Source organism: Macaca thibetana, chromosome 7 (assembly GCF_024542745.1).
Source record: "Macaca thibetana thibetana isolate TM-01 chromosome 7, ASM2454274v1, whole genome shotgun sequence".
Taxonomy (NCBI): Eukaryota; Metazoa; Chordata; class Mammalia; order Primates; family Cercopithecidae; genus Macaca; species Macaca thibetana.
The window spans coordinates 72,909,360-72,923,584 of record NC_065584.1 but is presented as its reverse complement, the minus strand read 5'-3'; the positions used below and the strand labels follow the sequence as shown (position 1 = coordinate 72,923,584).

The window sequence follows — 14,225 nt, the reverse complement described above, 5'->3', positions numbered from 1 at the left end:
TGCTTTCTCACTACATTTGCATAGTTGGATAAAGAGTTGGATAGGTACAAGAGATCCTATGGCCAAGCAAAGCCTAAAATACCGATTATCTGGCCCTTTGCAGAAAAAATTTGATGACCCCTCCTCTTTACCATTATTTCATAAGGAAAAATTGCTGAGTGACAAGGTACTTTCTTGAAAACACACCTGTAATATGAAGTCAACCAACACTCTGGTGCACAAACTGAGGAACAAAGTGCAACATACTATTAATTTGTTGGGTATTGGGAAAACTAAAAAACTAAAAACCTAGTAGGGGAAGATTAAATTGTGACATAAAAATCAGAAACTAGGCCGGGCACAGGGGCTCACGCCTGTAATCCCAGCACTTTGGGAGACCGAGGCGGGTGGATCACGAGGTCAGGAGGTCAAGACCAGCGTGGCCAAGATGGTGAAACCCCGTCTCTACTAAAAATATAAAAATTAGCTGGGCACGGTGGCAGGAGCCTGTAATCCCAGCTACTCGGGAGGCTGAGGCAAGAGAATCGCTTGAACCAGGGGGGCAGAGGTTGCAGTGAGCCAAGATGGAGCCATTGCACTCCAGCCTGGGCGACAGAGTGAGGCTCTGTCTCAAAAAAAAAAAAAAAAAAAAAAAAAAAAATCAGAAATGAAGTACAATTCAGATAAAAAACAAAGTGTACTCTACTTAGGGGCCAAAACACTCTCTCTCCATGTATGTAAGCATGTGTATGTGTGTGTGTATGCATATATGCATATATATATGAAGGAGAGAGAAAAATGAATCCCAGCTTTACTCTCTGAATGCAACTGGATAAGTTACATAACCTCTCTAAATTTGGTTCCTCCATGAATGTTAATGTGAAAATCAGGCCAGGCGAGGTGGCTCACGCCTGTAATCCCAGAACTTTGGGAGGCCGAGGCGGGTGTATCACAAGGTCAGATTGAGATCATCCTGGCTAACACAGTGAAACCCCGTTTCTACTAAAAATACAAAAAAATTAGCCGGGCATGGTGGTGTATGCCTGTAGTCCCAGCTACTAGGGAGGCTGAGGCAGGAGAATGGCATGAACCCGGGAGGCAGAGCTTGCAGTGAGCTGAGATCACATGACTGCACTCTAGCCTGGGCGATAGGGCAAGACTCCATCTCAAAAAAAAAAAAAAGAAAAGAAAATGAGGTAATTCTTAGCAAATGCCCCTAAAATGTAAGTGCACTGAATAGATATTATCAATTCTTACTGTTCAGATACGACATGCGCAGAGAGATCCTAGAAGAATAACCAGTATGGTAGAGAAACAATGTCAGAAAAACACGTATGTTTTCAAGAGAGAAAGTTAGACATCTGCAAGGGGAGCAGAAAGAGACAGAACTATCTCAAACATCTGAAGATATTTCTTCTTGTCAGCTCCTGAGGGCAAGTATAGGAAACAACAGAAATTCTAGGAAGAAAGAGTTTTTGAATCATTATTATAGGTAGTATAGGGCAAACAACAAGGTATGTCCACAAGTTCTTAGGATGGTTTTCATTGTGTTTTGATGGATAACATATATTAGATTATCAGTGAGCACTCAAAATCCAATCAGATGACCCAACTATAAAATTCTAGCAACTGCTTGTGGTAGACTGTTTGCAAAGAGGGCTAAAGGTGTGCAGGCTCCTTTGAAATATGACATTCACGCTCTTCTCACCAAAAGCTGCAGTCTATTTCATGACCTCCTGAATCTGGGCTGACCTTGTAATCTGTTTTGACCAAAATAATAAAAAAAGTATATTGAGTGACTTCCATTCTCACCCTCTTGAAACTCTAAGACCACCATGTGAAACAGCCTCTTTCTGAGGTTGAAAGACCACATGGTAACTAAAACCATCCCAGCTGAGTTCCCAGACCTGTGACTGAGGCTATCTCTTACTCCAACCAGCCTCAGCCTAGCCTCCAGCTGACTGCAGCTAAGTGAGTGAGCACAGAGGAAACCAGCAGAAAACAAACTGGCAATCCACAGAATAGGGAACAAATAAAATGGGTTGTTACTTAGAGCCACTAAGTTTTGGGGTAGGTTGTTACTACAACCTACAATATTGCAATAACTGATAAATGTATTCTGTCTGAAGAAAAAATATATTTAAAACATCTGAAACTAAGTACATGTCTGCTAAGTAGACAAAAGATAAAATTCAAAAAGAAAAGCATTTAGGAATTTCTGCTATACCAATCAGGAAACAAGGACTTATGGATCCAAGTATCAGGACCATGTGGCAGGCTTATTCCTTAAAGAGGAGCTAAACATCTCATTTAAAGACACTAGCTATGAAAAATTATCCAACTTCCTTTGAAAACCCCATGCTCACCAAACAGCCTGTGATTATAACTAGATTTCATACATAACTGACCATCAGTATAGGAATTGGTCAGTATGAAAGACATTCTTCCCTACTATAAATTGATGATGTTCTGATGTGTCCACTGAATACCTAGAGCTTAATCACTTGGGGTACAGTAAAAAATCAAATGTCTAAGAAGACAGTACACAGTGGTATCTACACAAAAATCTAGGCAGCCAGTTTAAATTCCAGGCAATGCCCCTATTAGTGCATACTTCAACAGATATTAGGAAGAATTTTCCATAATAGCACTATGTGATAGTAAACAGTAAAAAGAGCATAAATTCTAGAATAATTGATGTGAGTTAGATTCTAGCATTATCAGTTACTAGAAAAATAATTTTGGACTCTGTAATCTTGCATTTACTCCCCACCCAAAACTTCAGTTTCCTCATCTGTAAAAGGAGGCTGTTGAAGGGACTGACTTATTAACAAGAGAGAGCAGATGAACAATGAAAACAGGATGCCTTATAAGCTAGTCAAACCTCTTCCAATGAAAAGCCAGGGTGAAATATAATTTCGACCACCTGTTAGTGATGTTGTGGAAGAGAGTCATACATTTTGTATGGAAGGCTGGACTCACTCAAAGTTGGGAAATATATTCCAAGTGTCTACATGGCTAAAAAAAATAAGTTATTTTATTTATGAGATTAAGTCACCAGGTAATACAACAAATCATTTTCCTATCCCACAAGTCTAGAAGTGCTGGTATTCAGACCTGACTGTTCCATTTTTTAACAATCCACAGCAAAAATAAACAAAATTGTTGTCAGCTCGCCAAAATTACAGAGTATTTTTATTTTTGTAGAAACAAGGTCTTATTATTTTGACCTGGCCAATCTCAAACTCCTGGCCTCAAGTGATCTTCCCACCTCAACCTCCCAAAATGTTTGGATTATAGGCATGAGCCACTGCACGCAGCCAGAATAAATCATATTTAAGAGACTAAATTGGCCGGGCGCGGTGGCTCATGCCTGTAATCCCAGCACTTTGGTAGGCTGAGGCGGGCGGATCACCTGAGGTCGGGAGTTCGAGACTAGCTTGGTCAGCATGGTGAAACCCTGTCTCTACTAAAAATACAAAAATTAGCCAGGCGTGGTGGCACATGCCTGTAATCCCCGCTACTCAGGAAGCTGAGGCAGGAGAATCACTTGAACCTGGGAGGCAGAGGTTGCGGTGAGCAGAGATCACGCCATTGCACTCCAGCCTGGGCAACAAAGCGAGACTCTGTCTCAAAAAAAAAAAAAAAAAAAAAGAAGACTAAATTATGCGCCTTAGCTTATGCATTTGTCTATAGTTGATGTGCTATTGAGTCTTCTCTACCTATGAAAAAGCAGGTCAATCAAGAGTTAGCAATTAGTTAAGGAGAATGTAGTAAGGAGTCTGTGCTATTTAATCACTGAGGATGCATCCTGGTCAGTCACTGTCTCAAAGAGTTCAGGTTCCTGGAGAAGACAAAATGTGCGGCAACAGGCCAAGTGCAGAGGTTCACGCCTGTAATCCCAGCACTTTGGGAGGCCAAGGCGGGTGGATCACCCGAGGTCAGGAGATCCAGACCATTCTGGCCAACGTGATGAAACCTCGTCTCTACTAAAAATACAAAAATTAGCTGGGTGTGGTGGCAGGCACCTGTAATCCCAGCGACTCGGGAGGCTGAGGCAGAGAATGCCTGAATCCAGGAGGCAGAGGTTGCAGTGAGCTGAGATCGCACCACTGCACTCCAGCCTGGGCAACACCGCAAGACTCCGTCTCACAAAAAAAAAAAAAAAAAAAAAAAAAAATTAGCCGGGTGTGGTGGCAGGCACCTGTAATCCCAGCTACTTGGGAGGCTGAGGCAGAGAACTGCTTGAACCCGGGAGGTGGAGGTTGCAGCGAGCCAAGATTGGGCCACTGTCTCCAGCCTGGGAGACAGTGTGACTTCATCTCAAAAAAATAAAAATATAAACAAAAATAAAAATAAAAAGGTGAGGCAACAAATACATTGCATGACAAGGCAATAACAGGAGATGCTGCACTAGATAAAATGGTGGGGGTGACCATTGCTGCTTAGAAGGACAAAGAGGAAGCAGGCTATAATATCAAGTAAGATAGAGACAGAAAACTAGCAATTAAAAGGTCACTGGCAAGCAGAAGTGGTGACTCACGCCTGTAATCCCAGCACTTTGGGGAGGCCAGGGCGGAAGGATCACTTGAGGTTAGGAGTTCGAGACCAGCCTGCCCAACATGGTGAAACCCTGTCTCTACTAGAAATACAAAAAATTAGCCGGGCATGGTGGCAGGCGCCTGTAATCCAGGTACTCCGGAGGCTGAGGCAGGAGAATCTCTTGAATCTGGAAGGCGGAGGTTGCAGTGAGCCAAGATCATGCTAATGTACTCCAGCTTGGCAACAAGAGCGAAACTCCGTCTCAAACTAAATTAACATAAAATAAAACAAAACAAAATATTTAAAAAAAAAAGTCACTGGCAACCTCTACTAACCACATTTACAGGCAAAAGTTACTTTGTATTGTGTTGGGAAGCAAATAAGGCTAGGAGGTGTAGAAAATCTTTTTTAGACTGATTAGAGAAACTTATATTCAAGAAATAAAAAATGCAAGCAAATAAGCAAGCATAGTGGTCTTCAGGCAAATACAAAAGAAAAATATTCAAAATAATGCACTGAAAGGCTAGTCTTCAAACAAATTCACATAAACCAATTGGTGATTTAACAAGTGAAAACAGAGGTGTTTTTTTTTTTTTTTTTTTTTTTTTTTTTTTTAGGGCTACTCCATAAGCAGTGTTAAGAGTAGCCTGCAGCCCAGCGGGGCATGGTGGCTCATGCCTGTAATCCCAGCACTTTGGGAGGCAGAGGTGGGCGGATCACGAGGTCAGGAGTTCGAGACCAGCCTGGCCAACATGGTGAAAGCCAGTCTCTACTAAAGATACAGAAAAAAAAATAAGCCGGGCGTGGTGGGATGTGCCTGTAATCCCAGCTACTCGGGAGGCTGAGGCAGGAGAATCACTTGAACCCAGGAAGCAGAGGTTGCAGTGAGCCGAGATCGCCCCATTGCACTCCAGACTGGGTGACAGGGTGAGACTCCGTCTCAAAAATAGAGCAGCCTGCAGAGGTTTCCTTCATAGTTTTTCCAGAGTTGTTCCAAAGGTCAGGTTACCATACTACAGACCACCATATACTACTTACCACAAAAGCATTTGTGGAAAGGTCTCTTTGTAATCATTTGTGAGAAACAGAAAGTAATTCAAAATTTAACATCATTAAAAGGCAGTCTTCTTCCAATTTTGTCAAAATTCTTTTCGTTCAGTCATAGAAACCTAATAACATCAGCAATACTCCTTAATTCAGGGTAAATGGTCAAATACCTTTGCTCCCAAACCAATCATCTCTCTGGGACTGCTTGTAATTTCCAAAAGCCCAAACACTTCTGCACAAGGGAAAAAAAACAAAAACTGAAAATAAAAATCTAGTTATTTAAAATGTTTAAATGCCCTAAGACTACAAAGAATACAGTTCCTTGATATTAATGGAAGATACAGCTGGGCATGGTGGTTCATGCCTGTAATTCTAGCACTTTGGGAGACCCAGGCAGGCAGATCACCTAACTCAGGAGTTCAAGACCAGCCTGGGCAACATGGCGAAATCCTGTCTCTACATAAAATACAAAAATTAGCCAAAGTGGTGGCATGCACCTGCAATCCCAGCCACTCAGGAGGCTAAGGTAGTAAAGTGGGGGGGACTGTTTGAGCCCAGGAGGTCGAGGCTGCAGTGAGCCAAGATTGTGCCACTGCACTCCAGCCTGGCCGACAGAGCGAGAACCTGTCTCAAAATAAGTAAATAAATAAAAATAATGGAAGATAGATAGTTCTGGAATGTGAAAAATCTTCTGTATTTCAGCATTTCAGATTTCTCCAAGGTTAGAATAATTCGGCTCAAGAACCAAAGTGCATTAAGAATGTTTAATTCACAAAGGATAACAGCCATATTCATCCTACCCTCTAAGGTGAGAAAAGCCCCTTGCTTATATGGAAGGAGAAAACAATTTGAAATTTAAGCCTATTTACTATTTTGTTGGTACTCTCAATTTTCTTTTTAATCATAATTGTTAGCAAGGCCTGTAGCTTTAAAATCTTTAAAAAAAAAATCCTTATCCAATTACCTAATCCAAGTTCACTTAACTAGTTATGAGAACTCTATTTGAGTAACAAAACAAGTCTCTACAGGAGCAGAGCAAGACGTACACTCCTACTTAAAAGTACTGTCTGATGAAAAGCACTCTATTTACTTCTCTAGATGTAACATGTTTAATGTGAAACCCTTTCTGTGGAACTAAAGAAAAACGTTTACTTAAAATAAATGCTCAAAGGAACTTTTCTAACCTCACTATTGATTTCTTAGGTGCAGTTTGCCCAAAACCCTCCCTCGGTCAAGCCCCCACTCAGAAAAGGTGCCTTACACGCGACGTTACTTGGTTGCTATTACACTTGGTTTCCAAGTCACAAAGGGATTCCTTTTCAGGGGAGAGAATAAAGCATAAGAAAAAGAGAGGATCACCCTCTTGGAGTGATTGATCAAGTCAGGTTCTCACTTAGAGATCCTGTTTAAACACAAGACGCTAAAACACACCATCTTGCTCCGTGTCACAGGACCAGATCTCTCGGGATAAATTAAGCGACTGGCTGAAAATGTAGGAGCTGAAACTACACCAGCAGCAGCTCCGCGTTCTTATCAAAACAATAGCGAGTGGCACATGTCAGGCAGCCCACATGCGCAGGGGGATAAAGCGGCGCCTGGCTGAGTCTGGAGTTGAACTTGTCTTAACCCCCTCCCCCAACACCCTCCACCGCGCTCCCGGCTACGCGAAAGTGAAAACGAGGGGCGCCTAAGGCCCTGCTTCTTCCCCCTTCCTCTTCCCCTTGCCCAGCCGCGACTTCTTCCTCACTGATCTCCCGGGGGCGGAGACGCTGAGTTCCCCGGAGACGAGAGTTAGTCACCAAGAAGAGGCGGTGACAGAGAGCGCGGCTCCCGTCGCACTCCGAGGCCTAGCAGCGCCGGACGGGAGGCCGCCTGCGGAGGCTCTCGCGTCCCGCGTCCTCCACCCCTGGCCCGCAGGGACGCTCCCTCCTTCCCTTCTAGAACGAGTCTCAACTCCGCTCCTCTCCCCTACCCCAGGCAGCTCCAACGTCAGACCCCACTCCCGACTGAGAAAACGAAGCCCAGCCCAGCCGTTTCCTGCCCACCGGGGCAGGAATTCCCTCCCCCGACCCATGGACTGCGGCCCCACGTCGCTGACCCTAGCGGGGATCCCCTCGGCCGCCGGGAGGGGATCCCGGAACTGGCCCCGGAGTGCGCGTGTGGCCGCGGCGGGGAGGGGCGAGGCGGGGAGTTTCCGCCGCACCGCGGCCAGGAGGGCGGGAGGGCGACAGCAGAGGCTAAGAGCGGTTCCCGAGGCCGGCCGGGGACCCCAGCCTCCTCCGCCACGACCAACCCGCGTTCCCCACGCGCGCCGCCGCCAGTTGGCCCCGCGCGTTCTCCAAGTGGAGGCTAGGAGGCAGAGAACCGCGGGCCCGGGGCCACCCGTCACTTTCAAGTCACCCCGCCAGAAGCCCAGGGCGAGGAAAAGGAGAGAGACAAAAGGGCGCTGGGAAGGGAGTCCCCACACCCCCCGCGGCCCCGCACCCTGCCCAGCTCTTACTCGTAGTGGCGGAAGATCTCGTTGGTGACTTTACAGTAGAAAACTTCCTCGTCGGGCCGTAGGTCCGCGGGCGGCTTCTGTCTCACAAACGGCTTTCGGTGTAGCAGCGGCATCTCCCGTCCGCCCGCGGGCTCGCCCGGACCCTCGGCCGCCCGCGCCGGCCCCGCTTCCCTATCAAAATTGGAGGGAAAGGAAAGCCGGTAAGGTGGGGGAGCGCTCGGCGGCAGCGTGGGCCGGTCCGCGCGCCGGGAGAAGCTCGGCTGCCTTTTGTGTGACTGACGGGCCGCGGCCGCTACCGGAGCCGAGTTCGTTCCTGCCGCTGCCCGGGCGTCGAGCGAGCGGAGCCGCCGCCGCCCCTTTCCCCCGAGCGCGTCCTGCCTCCTCGCCCAGCCGCTGGCTCACAATGGGGCAGGACGCCCCGCCGCGGGGGGCAGTGCGGGAGCAGCGGCGGCGGCCCCCTCCCCCAGCGCCGGCTCCCCGCCCGCCGCCGCCGCCGCCAGGCTCACAACGTGCTCGGCGCGCAGCCGGCCGGCCGGCCAGGGCGCTCGCCGCGGGCGGACCCCAGCGCCGCTCCGCTTTGTTCCCGGCTTGCCTCCACTTCCCGGCCGGCTCCCGAGCGACCCTCACCTGCGAGCACGCCGACTGCCACTTGTCCACCTTCTCCACTACAAAGGCAACGAGGGGAGACCCCGTCCTCTCAGGGGACCGCCTCTCTCCGGCCCCGCCGCGCCCCTGGCCGCCACTTCTCCCGCTGCCACTGCCCGACTCCGCGCGGGGAATTGCGTCCCACCGCCACTTCCCCGCCTCTCGGAGCTCCTGGGAAGTTTCTGATCTACTTTCGGCTCTGAAGGAGGAAGAGCTGTTGGGAGGAGCTTTTCACTCCTCGCTTCTACCTTTTTATTGGCTACTCGATGACTTTTACAGCCTGTCACTGATACAGGAAGAGACAGCGGAGAGCCTGGGAGAGCTACATTATTAATTAATGGAGCAACCCCTCGTGAAGATTCAGAAGCATCCTCCATGTTTGAGATTATCAGCCAAAAGATCTAGGGAAAGCGCTGGCGGTTCATAAACACATGGCTAACAAAGTATATCCTTGAAGTCTGCCACCGACGCTTGACTACACGATGGGAAAAGGGATTCCAATTACGATTTAACTTGTATTTTAAAAATGAGAAAAGAAATGAATAAGAAAATTTGTTGCTATTTTTCTTCTTCCAAATTAGAATCCGTATCTCTAAAAATACTTTGCATGTTTAGTAAACATCTGTCTTGAACTAGAAGATACCTTGACATCAGTTCTATTTAATACTTATGGCAATTAAAAGGTTTAGAGAGCAGAGGAAAACACCAAAAAAAAATGTGTTACAAAGTGTCATCATGCTTGTAGGACCCCAACATTCTTGAAACTAACACACCTTTAAAAAGTAATATTTACAATGCTGTAAATATTTGCAAAGTATCAATGTTTAATTCAATTAGAATTTTAAGGATTATGGATTTACTAGCGAAAATTCCCCTAAAGCAACTTTCCCATATCAGTAATTTTTATTTAGGGAAACAATTTTAATGTACATAATACATGTGACCTTGGAATTCAATACAATTTTCGAAACTAGAAGTGACTCAGAACGTTCACTGGATGTGTTTTAAAGTCTTTTTTGATACTGTCCTTAACATTTGCTTATTTGAAATTAATATGAAAGAATGAAGCTAAAAGTTAGTTTTAAAAACGGTTATTCAGGCCGGGCGCGGTGGCTCAAGCCTGTAATCCCAGCACTTTGGGAGGCCGAGACGGGCGGATCACAAGGTCAGGAGATCGAGACCATCCTGGCTAATCCGGTGAAACCCCGTCTCTACTAAAAAATACAAAAAACTAGCCGGGCGAGGTGGCGGGCGCCGGTAGTCCCAGCTACTCGGGAGGCTGAGGCAGGAGAATGACGTAAACCTGGGAGGCGGAGCTTGCAGTGAGCTGAGATCCGGCCACTGCACTCCAGCCTGGGCGACAGAGTGAGACTCCGTCTCAAAAAAAAAAAAAAAAAAAAAAAAAAACGGTTATTCGACAAAGTTAGTTTTAAGAACCGTTATTTGACAAAGACGTTATTCCTATTACCAATACTGCGGAATGATAATTACAGAAACAATGTGGGATCCGTTTTATAACTTCAAATTTAAGTTCATTTGTACTTTGGAGCAGAAAATGGAAGAAATCTAAATCAAGAGTTACTTTTTTATCTTTCAGGCTGGTTTTAATTGTTCATACACCTAACAAAATAAACATTTGTGAAAGGCGTTATTATTTGGGTGTTTTAAAATTCATTAATACTATTAATGCACCTTACTATACAGAAGTCACAGAAGTTAGAAATGCTCTCAGTAAGTAGTAAATATATACTTTAGTATCGATAAACTCTTCAAATAAGAGTTTACAGATTTGATTATTTTTCTTTTCTATTTTTGGAGACAGTCTCACTCTGTGCCCCAGGCTGGAGTGCGATGGCGAGATCTCGTCTCACTGCAACCTCTGCCTCCTGAGTTCAAGCGATCCTCCTTCCTCACCCTCCGGAGTAGCTGGGATTACAGGCGCACACCACCACGCCCAGCTAATTTTTGTATTTTTAATAGAAACGGGGTTTCGCCACGTTGGCCAGGGTGTTCTCAACCTCCTGATCTCAGGTGATCCGCCCGCCTCGGCCTCCCAAAGTGCTGAGATTACAGGCGTGAGCCACGGCGCCCGGCCAAGATTTGGGGTTTTAAACCTGTCTCCAACTAGTATACTGAGTGACAAGTTAGAATTCCCTGCCTAGAAAGTATTTATTAGGCCAGGCGCGCTGGCTCATGCCTGTAATCCCAACACTTTGGGAGGCTGAGGCGGGCAGATCATGAGGTTAGGAGGTCGAGACCATGCTGGCCAACGTGGTGAAACCCTGTCTCTACTAAAAGTACAAAAATTAGCTGGGCATGGCAGTGGGTGCCTGTAATCCCAGCTGCTCGGGAGGCTGAGGCAGGAGAATCGCTTGAACCCGGGAGGCGGAGGTTGCAGTTATCTGAGATGGCGCCACTGCACTCCCACCTGGGAGACAGAGACTCCGGCTCAAAAAAAAAAAGGAAGTATTTTTATTGATCTATCAGGTGAAAAATTTAGAGCCTACAAAGGTAAACTCAAAAGGGGGACTGGGAGAATGGATAATTTTCAACCTATATTGAAGCATCACCCCACAACTCAAAATCCCAACTTAACAGTTAAGCTAAATAAAGACGAAATTCTTTCTGAATACTTCAGTATTTATATTTACTAGATCTTACTGTTCAATAAGTCATTCAAATCATGATCTAAAGTCGTTATTTTATTATTAAATACAAATATTTAAGTTGGATTTTTTCTTATACTAGCTTAACATTTTATTCCATCAAAAGCTATCATACTCAGTTTTCTCACAATCATACTCAAATTTCAATACTGTCATAACTCATTTCTCTGAATTATATACATAGGGTTTATTTTAATGATTTGTGACATTTAATGAAATACGGTTGTTCATTGTTATTTCAGAACAATGTAAGTTTAGAAAATTATAATTAACATGTTCAAAAGTTTAGTTTTAATGTGTTTATAATAATCAAATTAATAGACTACCTAAACTACCTCATGAAATAACATTTAAAGTATTCTACGCCTTCACAACTAAAAGTTTACCTAATTTATGATCTACTTCTGCATTTTGGCATCATGATTTCTTCCCTGCTTTGCTAATTACTACTTCCTGGCTTTTGAGGATAAAAAGCTCATTGCTGTATTCAGAAAGTAGTTAAAGAATCCTGTCATAACATAGGACTTGGTGTAAAAAATTTTTTTGGAAATATTGTCAAGGAAACTGAAAGCTAAAGTGGCACAAAAAAAGAGAAAGCAATGATATTAAAATTATTTAATTTTTAACAGTTTAATGAAACATTTGTCAAGCTCCTTTTGTGTGCCAAGACACTGTACTAGCTCATGTAAGGGATACAATGTAAATAAATGTATCCTGGCTTCAAAAAATGTATAATCTTATAGGAAAGAGACAATGCAAATACAACCAATACAAGAATTATGTGCATCCTGATGATCATGAATAATGTAATGCAAAAAGAGAAGTAGAAAAGATTAGAATAAAATGTAGAAGGAAGACCCTAGGATCAGTCCTAAATGAAGTCATCCACAGGGCATGATTTGAAGGGCAACAGAGAACTCATGCTCCAACATATCCTCACCGGTCTCAAGAGACAACCCCATCAATCTCCATTAGTCATCCTTCAGCATGAAGACATGTAAAATGTGAATATTCTAGTTAGGCAGGACATATATTAATATAATACTATCAAGACATAGTTTGATTAAAATATCAATTTGGAGACACATACTGCCTTAGAAGTAAAGACAAAATAAGACTATGGGCCAGGCCAAGTGGCTCACACCTGTAATGCCAGCACTTTGGGAGGCTGAGGCAGGTGGATCACTTGAGGTCAGGAGTTCAAGACAAGCCTGACCAACATGGTGAAACCTCGTCTCTACTAAAAATACAAAATTAGCTGGGCGTGGTGGCACACACCTGTAATCCCAGCTACTTGGGAGGCTGAAGTAGGAGAATCACTTGAACCCGGGAGGCAGAAGTTGCAGTGAGCCAACATCACGCCATTGCACTCCAGCCTGAGCAACAAGAGCAAAACTCCATTAAAAAAAAAAAAAAAAAAAAGACTGGAATTTAAGTTTTATTTTTTATTTTTGAGACAGACTCTTGCTCTATCACCCAGGCTGGGGTGCAGTGGCACAATCTCAGCTCACACAACCTCCGCCTACTGCGTTCAAGTGATTCTCCTGACTCAGCCTCCTGAGTAGCTGGGATTACAGGCGCCTCCCACCACACCCAGCTAATTTTTGTATTTTAAGTAGAGACGGGGTTTCCCCATGTTGGTCAGGCTGCTCTCAAACTCCTGATCTCAGGTGATCCACTCGCCTTGACCTCCCAAAGTGCTGGGATTACAGGCATGAGCCACCGCATCTGGCCCGGAATATAAGTTTTTAAAGTTGGAGCTAGAACAATTTTCCTGCAGCTTCTATTAATATTGACTGATTAACATAAGAAAGCCTTTATACTTAGGTGGTTTAGTGAGACAGTAATCACTTACACCTGAAAGAAACCTTTGGGAACTCTGTTAATTCTTCCATTTTGCACCTGAGGAAATTGACGCTGAGGAACTGGAATCCAGGCCTCCTGAGTCTCCTTGTCCAGTCAGTCTCTTTAGACCACACTGCTCTTTCTTTGGATTCGATAATAGCTAATTTTCTTATATACCCTACTCCCACCCCATTAATGAGCTAAAATACCATTATACATCCTTCTTAAAGTGCTCATATAGGGATAAGCTATATTACTGATGATTAGAAATAATTATTTTTGTTGCAGCTGTGTCTTTAACATTAAAAAATAAAAAGTAAAGAAATAATTATTTTTGAGAATCATCCAGGAAAGCAATGGGGTAATAAAAATCATAGGCTGGGTGCGGCTACTCACGCCTGTAATCCCAGCACTTTGGAAGGCTGGGGCGGGCAGATCACCTGAGGTCAGGAGTTCAAGACAAGCCTGGCCAACATGGTGAAACCCCGTCTCTACTAAAAGTACAAAAATTAGCTGGGCGTGGTGGTATGCGCCTGTAATCCGAGCTACTCGGGAAGCTGAGGCAGGAGAATCGCATGAACCCGGAAGGTGAAGGTTGCAATGAGCTGAGATCGTGCCATTGCACTCCAGCCTGGGCGACAGAGTGAGACTCCGTCTCAAAAAAAAAAAAAAAAAATCATAAATTTGTCTAATTAGACGGCTGACATGAGACCTATCACCATGCTTCCATTAACGCATCTAACAGATAGAAACTTTCATTTCCCTTACCTCTTAGCAATATTATAAAAGTACTTACAGTAGAGCTCCCCTAAGCTTTTCTGAGAAAGATGCCTTACAAATATACACAAGGAACATCTTTAGTTTTGTAATTCCTTTTCTGACGTATCTCTAACATTTGTCTCAAGTCTTCTATGTTCTTTTCAATGTCTTTCTAATGAATTCATGGCATTTTACCCATAAAAGATTTCTATATACAGTACTGTTATTTAGAAGCAATGAAT

The 14,225-nt window shown here is 44.4% G+C and overlaps 1 protein-coding gene across 3 annotated transcripts in view; it reads right to left on the bottom strand.

Moving 5' to 3' along the window:
- BAZ1A (bromodomain adjacent to zinc finger domain 1A) overlaps nt 1–8,804 on the bottom strand; it is a 129,732-nt gene extending 120,928 nt beyond the window's left edge. The window contains exons 1-2 of one of the 3 annotated variants that reach the window (XM_050798098.1): nt 8,696–8,804; nt 8,069–8,239 (exon numbers count right to left, since the gene is read on the bottom strand). In XM_050798098.1, coding sequence (XP_050654055.1) covers nt 8,069–8,181 — 113 coding nt within the window. In that variant the 5' untranslated portion in view covers nt 8,182–8,239; nt 8,696–8,804. Of the gene's footprint in view, nt 1–8,068; nt 8,240–8,695 lie in introns of those variants that run through there. The other 2 variants (XM_050798099.1, XM_050798097.1) reach the window with 2 other exon arrangements.
- Between the last annotated feature and the right edge of the window lie 5,421 nt (nt 8,805–14,225).